This window comes from Notolabrus celidotus, chromosome 5 (assembly GCF_009762535.1).
Source record: "Notolabrus celidotus isolate fNotCel1 chromosome 5, fNotCel1.pri, whole genome shotgun sequence".
In the NCBI taxonomy this organism is placed as follows: Eukaryota; Metazoa; Chordata; class Actinopteri; order Labriformes; family Labridae; genus Notolabrus; species Notolabrus celidotus.
Genome location: NC_048276.1, coordinates 12,799,930 through 12,824,766, shown reverse-complemented (window position 1 = coordinate 12,824,766; position 24,837 = coordinate 12,799,930). Strand labels below are relative to the sequence as shown.

Below are 24,837 nucleotides of genomic sequence, written 5' to 3'. Positions count from 1 at the left end.
ACACACAGACTGAATAATTATTGACCTTCCTGATGTATCGCACGATTAAGATAATGATTGCAAAGACTTCACACTGTGTATTAAGCTAAGTCTTACTTCTACCATCTTCACCATAACCGATGATATATAATCTCTGTCTTCCTGCGAGTCAGTGCTCTTAAACACAGGACGTAAAGTGCCAAAGAGCTGTCTGTTGTTCAGGTGATTTGTCCTCATGCACAGCAGATAATCCCGGCTGAGACATTCTGCTCTGCTGGATGTCTGGGTGGTCCGTCTGTCCCAGAGAGTGTAGCTGCTTTAATCACTGTGTTTGTACTAGCAAATGGATTAAATAACTATAAAAAGTAATGTGCATGAAGTCACTCAAAGCAACAAAAAAAAAGCTGCAGCTTTAGGGGGCATTTTAATGTCTTTGAGCTCTTTGTCTTGGTTTTTGGCCTGCAAATGTATTCTGCTGGATCACTCTGAATGCTGTCAGGCAGCTGATGTTTGGAAAAGTGCCACGAAATTCAGCCTAACAAAGAAAATGAAGTCTGTTTTATATGATTCAATGGAACTCAAACAATATGGGAGATATTCCAGCCATAAATTAGAGATGCACAGATTGTGAAAAACAGGGTTTTATACCAAGCAGTAACCTCCGGTCTAAAAATATGAGTCCAATGTGGAAGTGTTTAAACCTGTAGTTCATCAAGGATCTGCTTGAGGCTGGCTCCGGAAGTACTGGAAGTCACATACACATGAATGGGAAAAAGATGATCTTTGCAGCAGAAATAAACATGTTTACAGCCTGGTACAAAAGACGAGTGTAGTCTGGATAGCTTATTTCTCGATCAGCACACACTGTAGGGGGGTGATTTTTTTTCTAACGTGGCAATTTCGAAGATATTGAGATTACGAGTCTTCCAATGAGAGGTACAGCTGACTTGATTGACAGGCGGGAACACTGTAGCTGTTGGCTAGGAGGCTAAAAGCCCGCCTCTTTACGTCACAATCGCTCAACAGCAGCAATATGGCCGCCGCTGATTGGCTTCAAAACAGCTCTTCAGAACCAGATGTGTGACGTCACGGATACTACGTCCATATTTTATACAGTCTATGGTTTATACTGATACTGATGATTAAAATAACACTATAGCCCTTTAGGGATTCTTATACCGACCTAATATGCATTATTTGTAATTCTTGCATTGATGTATTTCAATCATTGCTGGTTGTCCCTCCTCTAAAATGTCACTGCAACACGTCTTACAAACTGCATGTCCCTGATCTTTCTCAGAGATGTTGTAACCCCTCTCACATTGCCAATTGCCATGAAACAAATCAATTAGTCGAACAGGTGACTCCATCTGTCCAATAAAACCCCTCTTCTCTCAGCAGTGGAGGAAATGACATTGCCAGCACTTAATTGATACAACAGATAAACATTCCCTCCTGACATCTTTACGTGGCATGAATTACAGAAGGTCTGATGTCTGTCAACAGAGTAAATATTGGCAGATACATGAAGTCCCATCCTGTCTCAACATAAATCTATAAACATCAACCTCATGGTGAAGCTGGATTAAGTCATCAAACGTGACACAAGCAATCATGAGTCATCCTCTGGAAACCATGAATGGCCTTCATGAGAATCCGTCCAATATTTGTTGAGATATTTAGTCTGAGCCATAGATAAGTCCAGCAGCAACATGTGTTTGTGACATCTTAAAATCTGAGATTTAGTTTCTCTTTTTGTTTTCTGTCGCAGTCAGGGAAGTTTTTCTGAGTTATTTTAAGCATTTGGTCACAAAAATATTTCATAGCAGCTTGCTGGAAGCACAGACCTCTGCCAAGAACAACATGTTTTCTAGTTTGTTCTCCAGCTGTTTGACCCCAGGAACTCCTTCCTCTAGCTTTAATTTATTTCTGGTTCTTTGAAAATTCCCTTATACATGTTTTCGTGAGTAGATGCATGCCATGTAACTGTCATGGCCGCACTTCAATTCTTTTCCCCAAGTGACTTTATCTTGTCATCGTGCCCAATGACGGTAAATAAAAAAATTACTCTCTCTATTACTTTCAAAGTTAAGACCATAAAGGTGATATTGGCAGATATCCCAACACTAGATCACCACTAAAGCCTGACTGTTCCTTGGCTCTCAGCCCGTCTGTCCACCAAAGTCCAGCCAAAGTCTTAAAAGCCTGTGAAAATCCTTGTACATATTGAAGCACACGTACTGAAAGGTATGTCTGCACACGGGCAGGAACTCGATTTCTTTTGAGGAAAGGTTCGCTCAGGTTTAGGGCCTCAGTGCTGACGTCACAACAGCTCAAATATGGAAAAGTCTTCATATTGTTGCTGCTATAGCCGTGGCTGTTTTGACACGGGAGAGAGAAATTTCCACTTGTCCTCACCACATTCCAGCCCTCACACTGAACAAGACACGTCTCCTCTCCGAGCTGAACTTTTGATTCACCCTGCTCTAAAAAACTCACACACTCAGCAAGGAGTGTTTTTTTCTGATATCTGAAATCCAGGAGACAGGTGAGTGTGCAGCAGCTTCTCTATCTAGACCAAATGTGAAGCAGCATGAGTTATTCCAGGAATTTAAGATGTCTCTCTTGAATTATTTGGCACAGAAGCTCAAAAAAAGTGACGTGACGCAGGGAGAGAAGAGAGCAGAAGAAGGACGTCTGATGACCGAGCCAGTTCTCTGACTCTACATCACTGCACGGTGACAAGGAGGAAAAATTCTGTCACGGCGTTACAAGAGGGGAATCACTTGATTTGATTGAATCCAGCCTGCTTACTCACATGTGGGCCAAATAGAGAAAACAGCTGGAGAGGATGCTTCTGTATGATCAAACGCAACTTATCTGCTCTGCAAAACTGTGTGAGGGCTGGAAGAAACTTCATAACTCCAAAACTAACAGTCAAGTTATGATTTATTTTGACTGATAGCCAGTGGTGGACAAAGTACACAGCTTCATTACTCAAGTCAAAGTATAGATCCTCCTGGTCAAACATTACTCCAATACAAGTGAAAGTTGTTCTGTCAAATTATTACTTGAGTTAAAGTTCGGAAGTACATGCTTTTAAAAATACTTAAGTAGTCAAAGTACTTTTTTAAATATCTCAAAACTTTGCATTTTCACAAAGCATGATGGCAGTCAAGAATACAAAGGAGTACATTCTGTTACATTATGTTTATCTAGAAACCCTCACTTGAAATCTCTCAAATTCTGCACAATGCATGAAACAGTAAGTACACAGTGCAGTGAAAAAACGAATTCTCCTTCCAGAACATGAGTTGTGTCTTACGCTCCAAAATAGTGGCCTGCATAGCGCTACTTAAATGTATCTTCACCTTGAAGAGAACCCACTTCATGTCAATGATGTGAAAGCTAAGAATGTCAACACGGCATTATCAGCACCAGACTTTCTAGAGAGCGTAACATTTTCCAAAGCTAGCAAAATGTTAGGAATCAGTGTTTTCCTATAACACCTTTTCGCCCTGATAATAATTATATAAACTTGTAATAGGTCAAATTTTAGAAGGTTTATGTTAATGTTGTGTTTTTTAGTCACCTTCTGGGCACAGGGTGTCAGGAGGGGCTGAGAGCTGAGCTGCCACTGCTTAGCTTGTTTTAAGGTAAGGGATCCTTAAGTGCACTGAAAACTTAAGCCAGCCCTTTGGAAGAAGTTCTTTGAATAATTTAAGGTTAATTTCGGTTAAGATCAGATCAGTTGTGATTCTGTGTCCGGCGGTACAGTAAGACTCTGCAAGTTACGGACTTCAGAGCAGCGAAGAGGGGCTGATTATTTATAATAATCCCTTCTCATTTAAATAAGCAATAAGACCCAACACTATTTACTATGTACATTAAGTTACATAAGTAAAGAAAGAGAGAGAGCAGATCAAACATAACTGGCACATATAACATTTTAATGTTTGAAGTGTTTGCTGTATGTTTTTGTTGATTGTTACTGTTCTGTTTTTTTGTTTTTAACTCTGTAAAGCACTTTGAATTGCTCTTTGTATGAATGGTGCTCTATAAATAAACTTGCCTTGTCTTGCCTTGAAAACAATCACATCAGGTTCATTCAGTGTCTGTAATATACAGCTGTCAGAAAAATTACAAATACGTTGTGTTACCTCACTAGAATAAGAGGAGTATCATCTAATTCTACCACTAAGTGGGCATTGGAATCACTAACTGGAAGGAAAAGGTGTACCACAACAACTGTATTCCAAACCTGTACGATCAACCCGAGCAGCAAGTCCAATCTGGACCAAATTAAAATTTTAAGGGGAAAAAAAGAGTCTTGAAGAACGCTTCAAAGATAGATGGTTCTGGCACAAACATCATGTCCACAGAAAAATGAAGCTGTTGCATCACATCATGCAGGCTCAGAGCCCCAAGTGTTATCTGTAGTTTATTATTGACTTACATAATAAGATGAGGTTTATGCAATTGATGTTTGAAATTCCTCGTTAAAGGAAGTGAAGAAATAACTTGGGCCTTTGTTTACTGCAAAACACCATTACACACAAATGAAGGGTCGATGAAAAGTTGGCACTACTTTCTAAGTTTTCAACTCCACTTATCACAACTTAGAATCTCAGACAGTTAATCATTTTGTAATTTTCCTGTTCAGTATCTTATTCTCTGCATCAAGTGGGTTCAAGGCTAATGGAACCAGTGAAATCCAGTTCTGGGCTGGGGTCTGACGTAGACATTGAGGCTCCACGTCTCACCACAGCTGATCTGATACAGCAGTAGAAAGGCTCCACTCATGCCAGGCAGACACTGGAGTCGAGGAGGGGGAAAGTATAGATCTTAAGAGTACATTTATATGCTATGTAATGAAGCATGCCGCAGTAATTAAAGCGTAACATAGGAACATTTTCCAGTGAGGGTAAACCCAGCTCACCTCACTGAAGCCACCTATTTATTTGCGGAGCAGAGTTAAAACCCACCTGACGTAAATCTTAATGATGTATAGTGAGGGCGGACGCACTAAGCGGCTATCAAACTGATGTAGGTCACAAAGATGATAGCTGCTCTTAAAGGAACAAAGGCCTGAATGAATCATGAATCAGATACACTTACATTTTTGTTTGTGGTGGTTATTGAAAGCTTATAATAATTACAAAGTTGAAGTTGTTGGCTGTTTCACACAGTAATGGGACAAATATGACTTAGAATTCCTAATCTGGACTCAAGTGTCATTTTGTGAATGATTATTAGTACTCTGCTTGATTACTTCAATTTTGATTCACTTTTTACCTTAACCCCTTACAGAACAGAATCAGAAGAGTACTTTTTCAGCCCAGCTGCACCTAACTGACGTGACAGCAGGAGATGGGTCTAGAGGTTTGATGGTTTTTAAACAGTTTGAGACTGAAAGAATGTGCAAAGTCTGCAGAGAATACTTCAGCCTGTGATCTGAGGTACATTTTTCCTCTAGTATTTCTGTACTCTTATTCAAGGTAGTAATGTGAATGCTGTATTTGCCCTCTAAAAGGAATACATTTGCCAATTTTACTCCATAACTAAAGAATCTTAAAACATTTTCCAACACTAATTAGAAACAGGGCAAAACAGTATATTATCATATCCAATATAAAGGATTTATTAGAGTTTTATGGTATAAATTAGCAGTTTTATTGTGTAAATTAACAATATAAAGTGGTGTTTCCCCAAGAATTACATATGTAATACTGTTTAATGGATGTTTCCATGCAGTACAATGTAATAAACAGTTCAGTTTCCATTCAAATGGAGTTAATCGAGTTGTATTAATTTGGTATGAGACTTTTTAATGTGATATTTAACATAAAAGTCAATTTATGAGCAAACAAACACCCCCCTCTCTTTTCCACAGAGGAAAAACAATAAAGCAGAGGTCAGAGCAGCACTATTAGTTCATCACAGCAGCCTAATTACATCCCCTGAAAAACAAACAGCTCTGTTTGAGCCCCGCAGCGTCACTCACCGACCCTGAAGCCCTGTCCTATCAGCGTGTCGGCACCCTGGCCGTTCTCTGCGATCAGCGTGGTGTTGTTGCCCTGCTCACAGGTATCCTGACAATGGCCCTTCAGGCAGATCCGCTTGCAGATGAGAGGAGCGATGACCACCTTGAAGCGCTCCCGTGTGGAGGAGCGCTCCGTGCACCACGCCAGCCTGTGGACGCTCAGCCAGATGACAAGCAGATGGGGGATCAGAGAGGGCATCCTGGCATCCTTCACTGCCCTCCACACGGACCCAGAGACATTAAATCACAAACTCCAGCTCTAAGGCGCCTGCTTTGTTAACCCAGGCTGATTTCTGAAGTTTCATACGGCGGAAAAAAAACGCGCGTCCTCCCTCCTGTTTTCTCCTAAAGAAAAAAAAAAATCACTTCCCTCGCGCTTCCAAGTGATCCGTCTGCAAAACCGACACGTTTGACATCTTTAGAAGTTACTCCTTGTCCTCATTGCTGTTGTTGGAAAAGTTATCCTCGTCTTTTTAACGCTCTTCTTTTCCTTCTTCTTCTCCTTCTTCTTCTTCTCCTCGCCTGACGCGTCGGAGAGTTGGAGAGTTGGTGCGTATGTGGGTTTGGGAGAGAAAGAAGGGAGGAGAGGAGAAGGGGTGAGCCAACCCTCTCTGGAGAAACCTGGCTGAGAGCCAGCCAGGCGGTGCAGGAGCAAAGCTGAAAGTGGTTTCCTTGTTGGTTATTCCTCCTCACACCCCCTCCTCTTGCTCTGCTCTCCTGTGCTACCCCCGCACAGACCCCGCTCTGCAAATCTGCACAGCTGTGTGTGTCACTCTCAGAATAAAAAAATACTCGCACATAAATCACATAGGTTACCGTTTACACTTCTGGGGTTTTTATTTTTTAAGTTTCTGATGCATCTGAAGGTGACTTAGCCACTGATATAACTAACACTCATCTTTCACTTGGGTCATCAGGGTCAGACTGAGGTCACAATCAGATGAAGAGTGACTCATCCTTGAAAACCACAGCTAGCTGGACATGTAGATCATTTGTCTGGTTCAACATTTAGTCTTATTCCCACAGAGAAAGTGAGTCAGCAGAGGAGTGAGCAAAATGTTGCATCAGCACTTCACAGAAGTTTGATCTGTTTATTGTATTCAGTATATTTTATTTCAGTCATTTTATCCTATATTATCTAACCAAAACCATCTGCACATACTTCTTTTTGGGTGGGGTTTATTTTTTTTTTAGATAACTTTCTTCTTGAACAATAAACAAAGTACTGATACCAAAAATTCAATACAAGTCTATTTGATACAATACAATACAATACAATACAATACGATACGATGCAATACGATACGTTGCATTATGGTACAGAACAACACAATACGATATGATACAGAGTGGTACAACGCGATACGGTCTGACGCTATACAATACCATACAATTGGTTACAATACAACACAATACGATAAAATACGGTATGGTACGATGGGATAGGACAGGGGTACAAGTGTCGGTCGGGACCCCCTGGGGGGTCGCAAGACAAAAGTGGGGGGTCGTGAGATGTCTTCCAGAATGGAAGCTCAAAATAGTACATTGTACCCATTATAGTAAAAAATATTGACAAAAATAGTAGCTAAACTTAAAATAAAACCTTGAAAATAGAAAATGTAAAGAGTTTTCTGCCTTTCTTTTTGCCAGATGACTCCTAAGTTTAGGGTTAGTGAACAGTTCATTATCAAAAACATCAGTAGCAGTAGATTAATTCATAACGGCACAGGAAACACAGACGCATGCTCATCTAGTAGGTAGGCTTATTTTCTGCAGACCAGCTAAATGAAGACACATTAAATCACTTTGAGGGACAGAGGGGGTCACGAGTCTTTGGCATCTATATTTTGGGAGTCGCAGACTGGAAATATATGGATATAATATGGATCGCCTCGATACGCTAAGCCAGAACATAATACAAACAATTTGATATATCATCTGTGGAGCAGGGGCTGAAAAAACAAAAGCGCACTGGGTGCGTGTGGTTGGCTCTAGCACACAGGAGGGTTTCTAGCATTTAAGGCAGCTTATATAGCACTGTTTTATTCACTGTAGAGCACCTTAAGAGCAACCAAAGGGCACCAGTGATACCAGCAAAATCTGAACTTAAGTACTAGGCCAAGACTGTTGTGCCAAAATCTGGAGTTCCTTTAGTGGCCACTTAAGGTTTGCTCCATAAATGAGTCAGTCCCTTAGTTAAAAATCCTGTGTAGGAGTCAGGATTGTTGTCAGCTTTTCCTACATAGGAGGCAGATTGGTTATTTTTGATAAATCAGTTCCTTTAATTCACCTATGACTTTCACTCCCATGGTTGAGATCTGAGTAAGCAACCAACTTGCTAAGCTACACAAACACTCTCAGATTTTTAGTCCTAAAAATAAAACTCCAGGTAGTCACCAGTCAGTCATTCTGTTGGAAACACTGTCTATCTAGCTAACTAGCCTGATAATTCAGTGGCCACGTGCTAAAGAAACTAAATGACTTTGAAATTATAACGAGTCCCGACCTCTCGATCCAAAACAAAAAAAAAAAGCTGAACTCAAGGCTTCATAAGGGCAGGCTAGAAACCACAGGGTGACATCATGGGGCTACTTTTATATAGTCTATGATCAAAGCCTTTACTCTACTAGTAAGTAATACATTTAATGTAATCAAGGTCCATTACGTTCCTGTAAAGTAGTAAAGTAAAGACCCATATGTATTTAGTTAAATCTTAATGTTAGGATATAAATGTAAAAAAATCTAATTTAAAGACTCATGCATCATCATAAGCAATTCAACACAACCCAAAGAGAAGCTCTGAAGTACCTCATGTCACCTCAGTCACATGATGAACTGTGACTCTAATGTCTGGAAAAAGTCTGAATGCTGATTAAACACATATAAAGAAAATGAAAGAATGTAAAGTGTGTGGGATGACACAGACGATAGGTGAGAGGGGAGAAGAGACAAAGGAAAGGCTGAAGAGAAAGAATGAGAAAGAGTTGAGTCACTTCCTCTCTGAAAAGTAAGAGTGTTTACCTTGAGTCGCTGAGGAAATGACTGCATGGGCCAAAAGAGAGTTCACAGGCCGTTCTCACATTTCTCTTTTCCTCTGCTGCTCGCCATCACTGCATCATCGGCTGCCAAGAAACACACACACACACGCACTTATGTATACACACACAAATGCATTATAGGTTACACACTAGCAATTCCTGCTGAGTATTATTACATTGGTACAATATAATCGTTTCCTTTCTGGAAAGTGAAACCAAAGCGTTACTAATTCAATGCGACACACAATAATAATAAACAGAAAAGGGGAATAGAAGCTGTATTTTACAAACTGAAGATAAAACCAGATGCTTACTGGGAAGAAAAGACCAATCTGAAGGTAAACTATGTGTATGATAACGGATTATTTTGGGTTAACACACCATGTAGGTCAAAGTAAAAGGACAGTACATAGTAAAACTAATAATACCTCAATGTGAAATTAATTTATTGCAAGAAAAACGCAGAATCAAAGAAATATTAAAACTCTCATATGGAGAGAATTCAGCTCTCACTTTCAAATAATCTAGGGCAATATGGCAAGACTTGGGTTCCCCTACTTTAAAATATTGAATATATTGAAAAAAACAAACTAAACTAATTACTATAAAACATTAATGGCCTCCTTTGGAGTGGCAGGAAGTAAAGTCCTGACAGGGTGGGTGGGTCTGGTGGACGTGGGGAGGGGTGGGTGGTTTTTAGTATTATTTTTCCTCTATGTTGTTGTTGTTTTTCTTTTAGTGTTACTCACTAAATCTGTTGACTTGTATGTTTGTTTGTTATTTTTGTTTTTCTTCATTTATTTGAAAAGGAGGAAAATATCTGTAACATTGAATGTTTTACTATTGCTACCTCAACAAAAACATTTAAACCGAATAACACAAAATCCTCCTTTAAAGATAAGGGTAAAGTGTTAATACAAGCAGAGTGTCTCCTCTGGTGTTAATTGTAATATTGTATGGGTGTAAGTGTGGATTTTCAGGTAACATTTTTAAGATGTTAATCTTCACAGTGCCCTAACTTTGAAATAACTTCAGTGTAGATAAGCTCAGATTTTCCTCTTAAAAGTAGAAGTTGAAGAACCTCACAAAAATACAAGCTTTAAGTGAAAGTACTTTGTTACTTTCTGTCTCTGTTGATGTTCTCTGTGTTATTTTTCCTCAGTTTGCTCTCAAGCTAATTTGGAAAAATGTCGTTAAGCTTGTGTTTAAAGGAGACAAACCAGGAGTATTTAAAACTTTGATAAAGTGTTGGTTTCCAGGTCTCAATGAGGAACCCTGTTTACAGCCGGTGACGTGATTGCAGTTTAAATCTTTTTCTGGTGGCTATCTCGCCCTCACTGACCATCTTTCTTGCGATTCACAAGCTCTGCACACTCTGCACTACACTGATGAATTCAGTGGAAATATTATGTTTGAATGCCCTCCACAGCACTTGTTTTGACTTGATGTCATAACTCCCATTAGTGGTCTGTTTTGTCAGAACAAGTTTGCATCATTCCACATGAGACTGACTATGGGCTCGTAGTTTTCGATCAACAAAATGCCGGCCTGTGATCCCGAAAGTCTAAGTTCAAAACCTTAAACAAACACCAGTCCTGTTTTTTTCAGATGTATGATATATTGATAGATATAGACTACTAACTAAACACACTGTCTTTCTACTCAGATGTATTTTCTAATGGAGGTGAAAAGGTGATGAACAAGTCAAGCAAACATCTCTTACTTCATGAAGTTGCTGTTTTTTTATTTTTTGCAATCTTTCCTTGCAAAAAGCTGCACATTTTTACCTCGTCACACTACATTTTATAAAGTCAAACATTATTCACATTAAATCATTTGAGGAGGAGGAAAGGGGAAAAGCAAAAGGCTGAGAACCACAAACAAATTTTGAATAGTTCACCTCTCCTGCACTTTCTTACGAATCAACCCCTGGTTTAGACTTTGGACTCTTACCAGTGATTCTATTTTCTAGAAAGTCGGCTTAACAGTCAGATTGAACGGATAATTTATTTGCATGTACCTGATGTTCTTACTAGGGACACTAATAGCAAAATGAATGGCATACAAATACAGGGGAAGTTTCTAAAATAAGGTATAATCCAGCTCTTTGTAAATATAATGTGTTTGTATGTGACCTCTTGGATATTAAGAAGGAAATGTGACCTCTGGTAACCTACCTTGTAGATCATACTCCACATGTACAAAGGCTGAGTCCACATTGCAGCTACACTGGTCAAAGTCCAACCTGGGCTCTTTTCTGCACATCATCCCCCTCTCTTCTTCACATTTTCTATTCCTCTTCATCTTTTCCTATCAAAAAAGGGGAACACACTCAATGTCATTTTTTAAATTAGGAGCACAGTTTTTATATCCAACTGGATCTAATTGCATGGGGCTCTTGGATCAGAGGAAAATTATCATTGAAGAGATGCACCATTATATAAAGTGTATTAGAGACAATATGATCCATGTTAAAATAAAAAAAAGCTGTAAAAATATGATTTACCTCCTTGCTAGACGTCAGACAAAAAAGACAGAGTAAATTAGTAATTTGAGTTAAACTCGAACAATTGAAATATGCAGAGGTGGATAAAGTACACAGCTTCATTACTTAAGTCAAAGTATAGATACTCCGGGTCAAATATTACTCAAATACAAGTGAAAGTTGTTCAGTCAAATTATTACTTGAGTTAAAGTACTGAAGTACTTCCTTTTAAAAATACTTTAGTATTCAAAGTACTTTTTAAAAATATCTCAAAACATTGTATTTTCACAAAGCACGAGTGCAGTCAATACATAGGAGTACATTCTGTTTCATTGTGTTTATCTAGAAACTATTACCTGAAATCTCTAAAAACTATACCATGGAATAAAATCAGCAACTAAGATTTTTCAAGCCCAGACAACTTAGTTTGAAATGTTCATCTGGAATGAAACAAATGTTACGTAGCTTTCTCAGGTTGGACAGTGAATTGTTGTACTTTTGGGCAGAGTGGGAAACAGGGAGAACATTTCAAATGATATGTATCATTCTTCATTTCAAAACAGGCTGAATATATGGCCATGGGTGGTCAGGTGGAGAATTATAGCCATCATTACCACCTCTACATGAACTGCCTGATCTGAGTGAAATTTACTCTGTTTGCCCCACGTTCAACCGTGGGGACGCATGATATACAGGTATGACTAAACAACTGAGACAAACAGAGCTGCACAAACACATTTTACTGTCTTGGGGATCAGATTTCAGAAAAGAGAAGGAAATTCATGAGCTGACTTCAAAGCAAAAGTAGTGAGTAACTAGAGCATTGATAGAAATGTAGAGGAGTAAAAAGTGCAATAATTGTCTTCTGAATGTAGTGGAGTAAAAGTAATAAGTATCCTCCAAAAATAATACTCAAGTAAAGTACAGATACTAAAAAAATGTACTTAAGTACAGTACTCAAGTACATTTACTTTGTTACTGTCTCCTTCTGGAAATTTGTTTACTTCATTGAATAAAAACCTTCATCCGCCAGCAACTCTAAATCATGACAGAAATAGAGGTGCTGCGCATGAAATGCTGCAAAAGTTTCACAGTTTCAGTTGCCTCTAACCTGTAAAGCTTCTGTCATCACAGCAAAGTCCACCTCAAACACCACTTTGTGTGTATAAACACAACTTTCATTACTCAGCACTTGGGAAGAGTAGGGTGTTATTTAGGAGCTTTCTATGGGCGTGTCTGCAGCACCTTCACAATCTGCTTGGCAGTGTGTCAGTCATTGTTGGAACATAAACTCTCCTTCAGGGTAAATGTGGTTTTCCTGCAACGATACGATGAAATGAAGTGAAAATGCTTGATGGATCTAAAAATAACTGCTATATTGTTGCACAGCCGTGATGGCGTAAATGTAGCCTCAAAGCTGGACAGGTAGAATAAACAACTACAGAAAAACAAGAAGTAGAAACAAGGCCCTTTAATATAGTAACATGTACAGTAGGTAACAGGATGACTGTGATGTGAGAGGATATATTTTGAACACAGAAGCATAAAAAAGTAAAGTATTTCACATTGAGCGCTGACTTCTTATGAGGGAATGATGTTTCAGTCCGAACCTACATGCAGAGGCCTCCCTGTGTGGAATACAAAAACAATAAATAGGATTATCTGGGAGAGAGACTACCTTGGCAAATTGACTTCTGGGGTCACAGTAACAGATGAATTTACAGTCTTGAGTGCCTCTTTAATCGGCTTACACTTGTAAATGTACATGGAATGGTTACATGAAGATCATAATAGTCGTATACATGGTTTAAGTTAGCAGAGAAAAACAGTAGAGCCCGAAAAGGCTGAGAAGATTAACACCTGGATGTAACAGTCAGTCACATGAGGGCATCGTGAGGAACATGAAGTTTAGTAAGATAGTATGTATTTACATGGTACGTTAGCATACTGGTGTTTTCAAATTACGTTACTTTGTTTCTAAAAAAAAAGTCATTGTTGCACTTGTCCACACATTAACCCTCATTAGTCCAGATAGAATAACTAAACTACATTCTTATTTACAGAAACAGCCAGCCAAGCATTAACCGCCTACAGCAGAGGATCAGATATGCACATGCGAGCACCAAAGTCTGTCTGCAAGTAATTGGCTGGTAACAATAATACAAGTCTGGATACACGGAGAGGCTTTCCTGATGTACGGTGGGAGCCTGAATGAAAAGATGGAATGCTGGGATATGGTCCATGGCGAAGATAATGTGATACAGAAGACTGAAACAAGCTGTCGATGCTGATGCTAACTTACAGTGCTCATGTCTTTTTAAATATCTGCTTGTAGTTGTAACAATAAACTGTTCATACAGACACCGTCAAATGTCAACACTCATGATTCAAGCTCTTCAGCTTGACTGAGACAGATGAGAGATGAGCCGAGTGACAAGAGGAGATGAGACAGAGCAGAGTAAGGATGGTTCATGCTTCATGGACACGCACATAAACAGAATACTGTGTTAATGTACTCAAAGTAACAAGTTAGCTTCTAAGATTACAGCCTGCTTCATTAGAGCAAAGCTAAACTAACATTAAGATTTTCATCTGTTATCTGAATGTATTTTGTGCTTTTCTTGGTTACCGTTAGTATTGTCACAACTGATTTGACAAATTAGTTTTCAAGTGATTGATTGGCTGACAGAGGAAGACTGTGCAAAGTGGTCTCTTGAAAACGGTTATCAACATGATATACAAACCTAGAGTTAGTCGGAGAGCGTTCACATTAAAGGGGGCGGAGTCTGCAATGTATGACCAATTGTTAACATCAGCGGGTCAACCATCAGGAGGTCATCCTACGTACAAACTATAGAACGAGCGAACTATATTTGAAAATTTGAAGTTATGTTGCAGGTCAAATTGACCCTTTTTAAAGCCTGTTTTAGGCTATATATGCCTTCCAAACCAGCTAAATGGAGGATAAATATCTGGGCAGCATGTTACAGAAGAGGTGTCGTGTTAATTTATCAACATCACTTCATAAAAAAAAAAAAAGTAAAAAAGTAAAATAAAATAAACAGAAATCTATGTCACGTAAAACTATTGTATTTATATTTAGGGCTTTCCAATTTAAATTAAAAAAGTGTTAACATTAATTTTAATGAAAAACGAGTGAGTTATCCTCATTGAACCATGATCTGTGAGAATTAAAGAACACCAATGGACCAAATCTGGATTTAAATGGTTATTAATGCAGTTAAAATTAAATTTCAAAAAATGTGTTTGGGGATTTTTGGGGGTTCTGACACTTTTGGATAATTGACAGCACACATTACATCTGACTAGAACTCCCCTCTATTCCCTTAAACCTCATTGTTGCTCTAAAGTTTTCTTGTGGTGTGTTTTGGGCATATTATTTTAGCCACAGCCCTGAAGGCATGAAGTGGTACCGAGATAAAAATGAATATAAAAGGTATGATTCAAAGAAATAAGCAGTCAATTTCACATGTAATAAATGCAACAACTTCAAGGCTCTGATGTAAGACTTTCAGTCTCTGTTAAAGGATGATTTTAAAAAGCACCATTAATAACTTTCATCATTTATGCTCTCTTCCTACTCCTCTCTGCATCAGCTCACACAGCTCCACCATGAAGTGAATTGATGGATCACCGGGTGGTTGTATTTTTCAGAGGATGATCACTTATCCTGAACATGACGTGCCCTGGAGCCGGTTAGGTGTTCAACATAAGTTACCATCCTGATCTACCCCTCGGGTAAGAAGTGCACCATACTTCATAGAACTTAAAACACAAAGTCAACCCTGGAGTTGCCTCAGCAACCACAAATCCTGCTTCCCAGTACACAGGCCCGAGGAGACAGGAAGCAAACAGATCAATTCTTACAGCTTATGACCACTAAATTGTGCACACTCTGAGACTTGCACAGGCAATGCTTAAGAACCTCCCAACAGATTTAGTAGGGAAAAATAAGACCAGACGTTAGATGAGGATGAGTACTGGGGTAAAGCCTACATGAAGCATGAACCAGCCCTGAGGGTCAGCACTTCAGTCTTTTGGTAAAAGCCAAAATATGAAAACAGCAAATTCAGTCTCTGCCTGTTACAGTATGTATGAAATAGAATACACTAATGAGCAGAATAATGACACTAAAATGCAGATGAGAACTATATTGAACAGCAGCAGTAGTAGTAACTCAGTTGACTGTCGACCCAGTGTTCAAGGCACTGCTATTGTAAATTTGGGGAGACGACTCTGCCCTGTATTTCTCAAATAATGACCGAATGGATGACAAACCGGCTCCCCCCTGCCTGTGAGCTGCTGCTGCTGCATGAGGAATGTCCAGACAAAAAGACTTACTGTTGAAAAATGTACAGTGGATATTTCAAAAGTTATCTTTACATCTGAGAGTTTCAAACATGACAAGTCTAATGGCCAGGGTTATAAGCAGCCTTATTTTCACTTTAACAGCATGGAACAGAGATGACCTTAGGTGTCATCTTAACTAACTAAGCAAACAGCTTATTCCACCCGGAGACCATATATCATGGGAAGAACACTTAACAGTTAAAATCCTCCCCTACACACAGTCCACAACAGAGCTGTCATCCTCCTCAGCTCCCCACTCCCCAAACCTCATCTGAGGGGATGGAGCGGCGGGGTGGAGATTGTTTATGTCGTCCAAGGCGTCAGGGTCGGTGTCATCGCTGGCACCCAATCCCATGTGGCTACCTTCCTCGCGGTGCGTGCGGATGTGTTTCCGCAGTGCAGCCGGCTCCTTGAAGCTGCGGTTGCAGAAGGGGCAGCAGCACGGTCTCTCTCCGGTGTGGATGAGCTGGTGGTGTTTGAGGTGCTGCAGGCGGCTCAGGCGCTTTCCACAGATTGCACACACGTAGGGTTTCTCTCCGGTGTGCGTGCGCCTGTGCTTGCGCAAACCGTCCAAGTGGCGGAAGCAGTTTCCACACTCGGAGCAAGAGTACGGCTTCTCGCCCGTGTGTATGCGCAAGTGGGTTTTGAGCGCTCCTGACTCACGGAAACGACGACCACAGACTCCACAGGGGTAAGGCTTCTCTCCTGTGTGGATGCGGATGTGCTTCTTCAAGCTGGAGATTAGACGGAAAGTCTTTCCACACTCTAAACAGTGATGTGGTCGATCAATAGAAGGCTCCCCTACTGTGTCAGTCGACGGTCCTGCAGAGTCCTCTGCTCTGCCCGGTGAAACACTGTCTCCTCTCCCGGCTCCAGAAGTCCTACCTAACTGTTTCTGTCCATCAAGTCCGGCTTGCTGCAGATTACTGCTGCAGTCCCGCACAGGTCTTTGGTGACGCAAAGGCTGAGTAAAGGAACGCTGGGAACCTCCCTCCTCTCCAACTTGAACGTAACCAAGGTCACCCATGCCATGGGACGATCTGTCCTCATCACCAACTCTGTTGTCACTGCGTAAGCCAGAATCCTTCCTGTTGGACTGAGCAGAGCCTGAAGAAGGTCCCTGCTCCTCTTTGATCTCAAACCTCGGTGTTCCACCTGGACCCTGAGACTGCCTCTCATCTAGAGACAAATCAAAACATGCAGAGACAGTTAAAAGGGAAAGCTGCAGCAGTGATTTAAAAACCTACAATTTTATGAATCAAGAGAATTACTCAGACAACACACACTGTATATTTACCTTGTCTGCTGGAATCTGAGCACATGTGAGATGTGTTGGATGCAAAGTCCAGACTGTGGTTAGTCACAGAGCCATCCGGTTGTATTGAAAGCTGGCACATTTTGTAGTCATCTCTTGGTTCAAACCCATGAAGTGATTCATCCACAGATCCACCAAGACCCAAGTCGACCCCGGCTCCATTCACATTCCTGGAGTTCTGGTGGTCTCTGTCCAAGCCTGAGGTCATTGAAGCCATGGAAGACAGCGATGGAGCAAAAACTGACTGACTGATGTTCTGAGTGCCTGTGTATGAGATCTGGAGCTGGTCTATGAGCTTCTGGGCGCTACACAGACACTCCTGCAGAGTCTTTAACTCCCTCTCTGACACCTCAAGACGCACCTTGAGTCTTTCATTCTCTTGTTCCTTGTGCAGCAGCTCTTGCTGAGTCTCATTCAGCACAAGCACCACTTCTCCCAACAGAGTGTCCACAGCCGCGGACATGGCTGTTTGAATAGTCGGGGCGAGCCGTGATTTCAGGGATGTTACAGTCATGCTGCCCTGCAAGGCTCCGTATCCAGACTTGTCTGCTTTCCGATCATAACAGGGCTCGACCCCAGCCCTGTCGGGGATGTTTATTATACTCTGTTTACGATTTCCACTGTGGACTGAACTGCCACCGCTATTTGATGGAGAGGAGTCCATGCTGCCTGCATAGCCCGTTCTCCTGGAAGTCATGATTCTTAATGTAGTTAGCTAGCTTTAATGTAGTTAGCTAACGTTCAAAGGCTACGCTAGGTTCCCCTGTGCTGCATAAACAGTCAAAATCACAGCGGAAATGATTAAATATTTAACTTCTGTTGTTGGAAATATAAAGAGCAAAGAGTGAAGTGTTAGCAATTACATTTGTCTTATTTGCTGTTGAAGCCAGTGTTGCCAAACTCTGAGGTGAGACTCTCTGCTGGGCCTGGCTGCGGTCGCTAACATTAGCCTGCTAGCTTTTTAAAATAAACAGCACCAGTCGGTGAAAGAAGAACTTTTGCAGGTAAAGTGAGTCTGCGGGAGAAATGTCCTGACGGGCTTTGAGAGCGTCATTTAAGTCCGTAAATTATTTCTCAAACTCTTTGAAACCATGGCCCTCAGAAACGACTCACCCATGTCCAGCTTCTGTCTGCAGGACTGCACCGTTCAGTACAGTACAGTACACCGAGGCCTGTCGCAGAGAGATGACGTCAACATATAGCTGCTCCTCCTATGAGTTAAATTTCCCCTGAATGCTGACTTGATGATATTTCTGCAGTGGTCGACAAAGTACACAGCTTCATTACTTAAGTCAAAGTATAGACACTCTAGGTCAAATATTACTCCAATACAAGTGGAAGTTGTTCTGTCAGATTATTACTTGAGTTAAAGTACTGAAGTAGATGTTTTTAAAAATACTTAAGTATTCAAAGTACTTCTTAAAAATATCTCAAAACGTTGTATTTTCACAATACATACAGTAAGTGCAGTCAAGAATACATAGGAGTACATTCTGTTACATTATGTTTATTTAGGAACAATTACTTGAAATCTCTAGAAACTATACCATGGAATAAAAACAAAATAAGTTACTCCAAGCACAAACAACTCAATTTGAAATGTTCATCCTGAATGAAACAAATGTTACTTAGCTCAACATGCTTTCTCACAATGGATTTTTGAATTTCTGTATGTTTGGGCAGAGTGGGAAACAGGGTGAACATTTCAAATGATATGTGTCATTCTTCATTTCAAAAACCTCTAACAAGGGCTGAAGATATGGCCATGGGTGCTCAGGTGGAGAATTATAGCCATCATTACTGAATCTGAGTGAAATTTAATCTGTGTTTGCTCCACGTTCAACCGTAGAGACGCACCATATACAGGTACGGCTAAACCACTGAGACAAACAGAACTACACAAACACATTTTACTGTATTAGGGATCAGATTTCAGAAAAGAGAAGGAAATTCATGAGCTGACTTCAAAGCTAAAGTAGTGAATAACTAGAGCATTGATAGCAATGTAGTGGAGTAAAAAGTACAATCATTGTCTTCTGAATGTAGTGGAGTAAAAGTAACAAGTATCCTCCAAAAATAATACTCCATAGTAATACTCAAAAAATGTACTAAAGTACAGAACTCAAGTAAATTTACTCTGTTACTGTCCACCACTGCATTTCTGTCAAGGCTATTATTATCCCAGAGTTTAATCACGTTTCATCATTGTTTGATAAAGTGCTGACTATTTAGATAACACTTTACTCAGAGTTACACTGGCTTATGTAAGCATGGCATGAAGTTTGCATGCAAATAGCCTACATTAATGAATGGCATTGTTTACTATCTCTGACTTCACCAATCATATCTTCTGAAACCCCTGGCACCTAAGTATGGTAGATGTTATATTTATGTATATATTGTTACTTTAAAAAGGTAACACAATCATCTTAGCTGACCCCTTCATTCAGTGTCATGCACTGTTCATGGTCAGTTATAGGCCTATTGTCTGTTGAAAGGCTATTTTTGGACTAAAATCAACCAACTTAACTTTTATTTTCTTCTGTATATAAAAAATTGAGTATAATCTTCACCAGAAAACAACGTGGGTCAATGAGAAATCACTTCCATTAATTCCATTAATTCTTCTGATGAGTCAGATCGGTGGCCTGACCATGTGGTCAGACAGGAACACACCTCACTACAAAGTTACTGAAAATAGAGATTGATGATGATCAATTGCCAAAAATTAAGATGTTTAGAAATATTTCATTAAAGTGATACCTAGGTGAATCAGAGTATAAAAACTAACTAACTAAATAATTAATATGATATAAATAAATGATAATAAAAATAATATATTTTAGTAAATCCCTAAAATAGATTAGGCTAAACATATTTTTTCATAGGCCTAAATTTAGCAAAAAAAAATTGCAACATAAGATGGTAATTTGGCGTATTTTTTTTCCTATGGAGTCTTGATACAATTCATAATGTCTACATTTTTCTAACGTCGGGTCCAGCAGGTGTAGCGCGGTAAGCAACCTGTTTGTTAACCTGCAAGTCAAATTTCGGGGTGCAATGCGCCTCTGTGCCCGGCAGGAGGCTGCAGCAGCCATTTGGTGAGATAAGTTCAACCTTTTTCCTTCTCCATGATCTCAAATTAAACTTTCAGAGTTCAAAACATAATGTAAACAAGGTCACTAACCATTAAGGGGTTAAACAAACTGTTTATTGTGATATAAAGAGAGAACAGCTTGTCTCACAGCAGCAGACTGTAGGCGGAGCTGTTACTACAGGATGCTGTTGCCAGATGACTATTTTCGGAAAGTCGCCAAATACACCATGAACTTTGTGATGCTTCTCAGATGAACTGTACAATGTAACTATCCATCATGGGAACTAATTACTGTCCCACACACACCCGATTGTGTAACTAGAAGTGCACAGGCCCCGCCTGACTCTTTGCTTAATACACCCTCACTTCAGTATTTAGTTCAGCCTTGCAATGTTTTATTTTGTAGGCTCTAGGAGGCACTGTGGACTGCTTTAATGGTACAAGACACATGAGGTCAGATTTTCAGCCCTATATTAGTCATTTCCCATTGGGATAGCTCATCATGACACAACAGATACTAAGATGTTCACCTAGATTTTCCTTTGCATTGTTCATCTATTTTTTTTTCAAGAAAGTACGCATTGTAAATATACAACGCAACAATTCTCCAAGCAGAATTCCATATTTCTATTTATTTTATTATTTAACTACTATTTTTTTAAATTTAAAAACTACCTCTGCTACTCACCACTGCACTATTATCATATTATTTCAGTCTGTACATATTAGTCATGCCTACTTGTTGTTCTTTTGTATTTATAGCTGCTGATGTTATTATTATATTGTTGTTATTATATTTTTATTTTTATTTGTATGTCTTATTCTTATGCCTTGTACAAAGAGAGCACAGTTTCCCAAAGTCAAATTCCTTGTATGTTCAAGCATACCTGGCCAACAAAGCTGATTCTGATTCTGATTCAGTATCTGTGAATAATTCAGCAATACACTGTACAATGAGGAGTTCATTACTCTATTATTGAAAATTTGTGGCTTGAATTTTTAGGAGGAATATGTTTTAAACAGTGAAAAATGTAAAACCAACTTTTGAACCACTTCTGCCAAATAGGGAGATAAATTGCAAATGCTTTATCCAGAAGTTATTGTAGTTTATATTTTCCCTGTGTGCTGTTAAAAACAAAATCCCAACATATGCTTCACTTGACCAATAACTTGTGATGAGGCAATATGTAACCCCCTGGCCTGCCTGAGTTTATAGTTTCAAACACACGAACATTATTTATTGTGCAGATACTCATAACTATACTATAAAAGTAGCTTTTTCTATTCCATTGGGAAGCTTCCATTTCATATTTAAAAATAAGTTGTTTCTGATGGAGTCGTCCCTGATGAAGAAAGCAGACCCCTCCCAGACTGCACACAAGTGGTGGTTGGGGAAAAAGTGATGTGGTCCATGGTAGAGAGGGGAAGCGCGTTGTGAGCTTATATAACAAACCATCTAACAGTTACCATCTGCTGACGTTTCTTGCACTTCCAGAGTCACAACACAAACATTTCCTACTCAGTCACTTTAAATCTGTTTCTGAGAAGCTCTGATTCCCTGTAAAGCCATCTTTGGACTAAATAATGACGGGTGTGTGTCTCAGTTTCCTTGAAAGAGCCAGCTGTGGATGCTGTTGTGGAAGTTTTCGCCGTTACTTCCCATTTCTGGTGAATAATGAAATAGAGACTTCTGCCGGCCGACAAGGTTTTATTTTCTTTGCAAGGAAAAGGTCAGTCAACACCCGAGCGGTTGGAATGGAGAAAGACCTCGAACATGGGGAAAGCTCGAACATTTATACCTGAGGACCGCCCCCTAAGGTGTGTTTCACACCCTTTGTCTGTTGCAGGTATCTACATCAGGGTGGGGTCCCTAAGGTGTTTTTCACACCCTTTCACACCCTTTGTCTGCTGTAGGTATCTGCACCAGGATGGGATTGTGTATTCATCAAGGAGGTTTCAGGGTCTAGACGTCACAATTTAAAACACAATGGGACCTAGTGTCTTGATGAGGGGTCAAGAGATGGGGCGTCTCGGGCAGTTGACCACAAAGGAACGGATTTTACCATTACAATGCACAACTGACTCACTGTGTAGAGCTAAACAAGGCCCTTACGATAATCATTAAGTTTTATGAGGTAACTCAAAAATATGAACTCCTTTTTCTGTAGAATCATTTCCACAACATGAAGGGCTTTGCACATGTTTTCATCCCCTTGGACTTTTTCTGCATTTTTCAGTGTTACAATCTGAAACTCAAACAGATGTATTTGGGCTTTTTGGCAGAAATAGGGTTGAAGAAGTTAACCCGAAGAACACTTGTTAAACCTGCTGTTAGTTTGGGATTTCACAGCAAAGCACTAAAATGTATTTTTTATTTCATTTGTAAATAATTTTGAATTCCACATCACTACTTAAAAATAATGGACTGTCATGTCTTGAGCTTCAAATAAACCCCAATACAATCCATGTTACTTTGCACTTCTAATGTGACATCAAATGGAAAAGTTAAGATGAGGCAAATAAGACACTGTGGATACAATCTGCTATGCATTAATGCATTTTAACACTTATTCATCTTCAACATCGCGCATACTTTACTTGTAGCACTTCAACCAAAACACACAAACTCAACAATAGACCATGTATAATAATGGATATAGTATCCGTGACGTCACCCATCTGTTTCTGAAGTGCTGTTTTGAAGCCAATCGTTGGCAGGAGCCATATTGGAAATGCTGAACTCAACCTAAATGCTGTTGAGCTAGTGTGAGGTAAAGAGGCGGGCTTTGAGCCTCCTCTCCAACAGCTACAGTGTTCCCGCCTGCCAATTAAGTCAGCTGGGCCTCTCATAATGGAAAACTTGTAATCTTAATATCTTCGAAAATGCAGCTTTATGAAAAAATTCACCCACCTTACAGTGTGTGCTGATTGAGAACTATCCAGACTACTTTTTTTGTACCAGGCTGTAAACATGTTTATTTCTGCTGTAAAGATCGGCTTTTTGAGTTGGTGTGTATGTGGTTTCCGGTACTTCTGTAGCCAGCCTCAAGCGGACACTCGAGAAACTGTAGTTTACACTTTGAATCATAGACTGTATAAATAATGGACGTAGTATCCGTGACGTCACCCATCTGTTCCTGAGCGCTGTTTTGAAGCGCCGGCTGCCGTATTGGAAATGTGGAACTCAACCAGGCAGAGTGTGATGTAAAGGGGCGGAGTTTGAGCCTCCTAGCCAACAGCTATGTGTTCCCGTCCAGGAGTCAAGTCAGTCATGTCCTTATTTGGGCAAAAACTTGTAATCTTAATGTCTTCTGATCCGTCACGTTAGAAAAAAATTCACCCCCCTGTACAGTGTGTGCTGATAGAGAGATTTGCTACGTAGACCCAAGCCGTTTTTTGAACCAGGTTGTAAACATGTTTATTAATGCTGCAAAGATCGTCTTTTTTGAATTGGTGTCTATGTGGTTTCCGGTGTTTCTGCAGCCAGCCTCAAGTGGATTCTCGAAGAATTGCAGTTTATAACACTTCCGCATGGGCTTCATAGTTTGAGACCAGAGGTTGCTGCTTGATTTGAATTGACTTTGGCGCCTCCTGTGGACAAAGCTTTTACTCATGTTTCTTTGCTGATCCTGTCCTGTATATTTTAATGTAGTGTTTTCTCATGAAAAATCACACTATGCTTTCAATTAATAACAGTAAGATTGATCACTCATTGTGAATATTTGCTGTGTGGAAAGTAAAATAAACCTGTTTTTGCAGCATTAACTCACTCTGTCTGACACCTACCCTGCAGCAGTGGTAATAGAAACATGAAAAAACTGTATAGAAGTAATCAATCATGTTGCTATGATTTAGATTTGTTATGTAGGTCACATAGAGGCATCAGTATAAATTTCAGTCTGTCTCATAACCAGTAAAAAAGTTCTCACAGGAGCTTTAAACAAAAGATGATTAAAACCAACTGATGAATAGAAACATTGATACAAGCTTTAAAAAAGTGATATTGGTCATGATGGTTTACATGTCAGTGTATACATTTTTTCAGAATTACTTGAAGAGCCAACATTTTAATAGAGTTTGGTATAGCAGCTGTATACCTCATAGCTCTTAAAGTGACTCCATCAGAGAGGCTCGCGTTGGTTGAGTTTTGCCTTGTTGTGTGACCGAGCTCACTTCATTAGTTTCAGTAAAACTCTCTGTTACTGAACAGCATGTGCTAACTGTCGTCACTTTTCCTGCAGACTAAGCTTAGATTTAATGCGGATGTGTGCGTGTTCAGAGACGGATTTAAAGCCACACAGCTGTCACATAAAGTTTTTGTTCCAAATGCCACATCGACAGAACGTCTCATACAGAGCTCCCTCTGTTTCTTGGACATCTACAGAGCTGAGCTGAGCTTTCTTTCTGGGATGTTGTTTGGGTGTAGTTTGCCTAGTTTGACATACAAAGGATGCCGAATACTATCATCTGTTAACAAACGTGGACTGTGCTCTTTGGCAATTACACTTA

General features: G+C 39.8%; 2 protein-coding genes across 3 annotated transcripts in view; both read right to left on the bottom strand.

Moving 5' to 3' along the window:
- ltbp3 (latent transforming growth factor beta binding protein 3) overlaps positions 1-6,844 on the bottom strand; it is a 44,626-nt gene extending 37,782 nt beyond the window's left edge. Inside the window, exon 1 of one of the 2 annotated variants that reach the window (XM_034683433.1) lies at positions 5,984-6,844. In XM_034683433.1, the coding sequence (XP_034539324.1) occupies positions 5,984-6,221 (238 nt within the window). In that variant the 5' untranslated portion in view covers positions 6,222-6,844. The remainder of the gene's footprint in view (positions 1-5,983) is intronic. The other variant, XM_034683432.1, reaches the window with a different exon arrangement.
- A 6,157-nt stretch (positions 6,845-13,001) lies between these two features.
- Positions 13,002-18,400, bottom strand: si:ch1073-224n8.1 (zinc finger and BTB domain-containing protein 17). The gene is made up of 2 exons (XM_034683434.1): positions 17,214-18,400; positions 13,002-17,095 (listed from the first exon to the last, which is right to left on the bottom strand). Exons 1-2 carry the CDS (start codon positions 17,926-17,928, stop codon positions 16,128-16,130), a joined length of 1,683 nt encoding a protein of 560 aa, XP_034539325.1. The 5' UTR covers positions 17,929-18,400; the 3' UTR covers positions 13,002-16,127.
- Between the last annotated feature and the right edge of the window lie 6,437 nt (positions 18,401-24,837).

What these genes read in the sequence shown, in the direction of transcription:
- si:ch1073-224n8.1 (XM_034683434.1), bottom strand. Translation starts at nt 17,928, where the DNA reads ATGACTTCCAGGAGAACGGGCTATGCAGGCAGCATGGACTCCTCTCCA. An exon ending in CTCAGATTCCAGCAGACAAG is followed by an intron (nt 17,096 to 17,213) that starts GTAAATATACAG and finishes ATTTGTCTCTAG; the next exon opens with ATGAGAGGCAGTCTCAGGGT.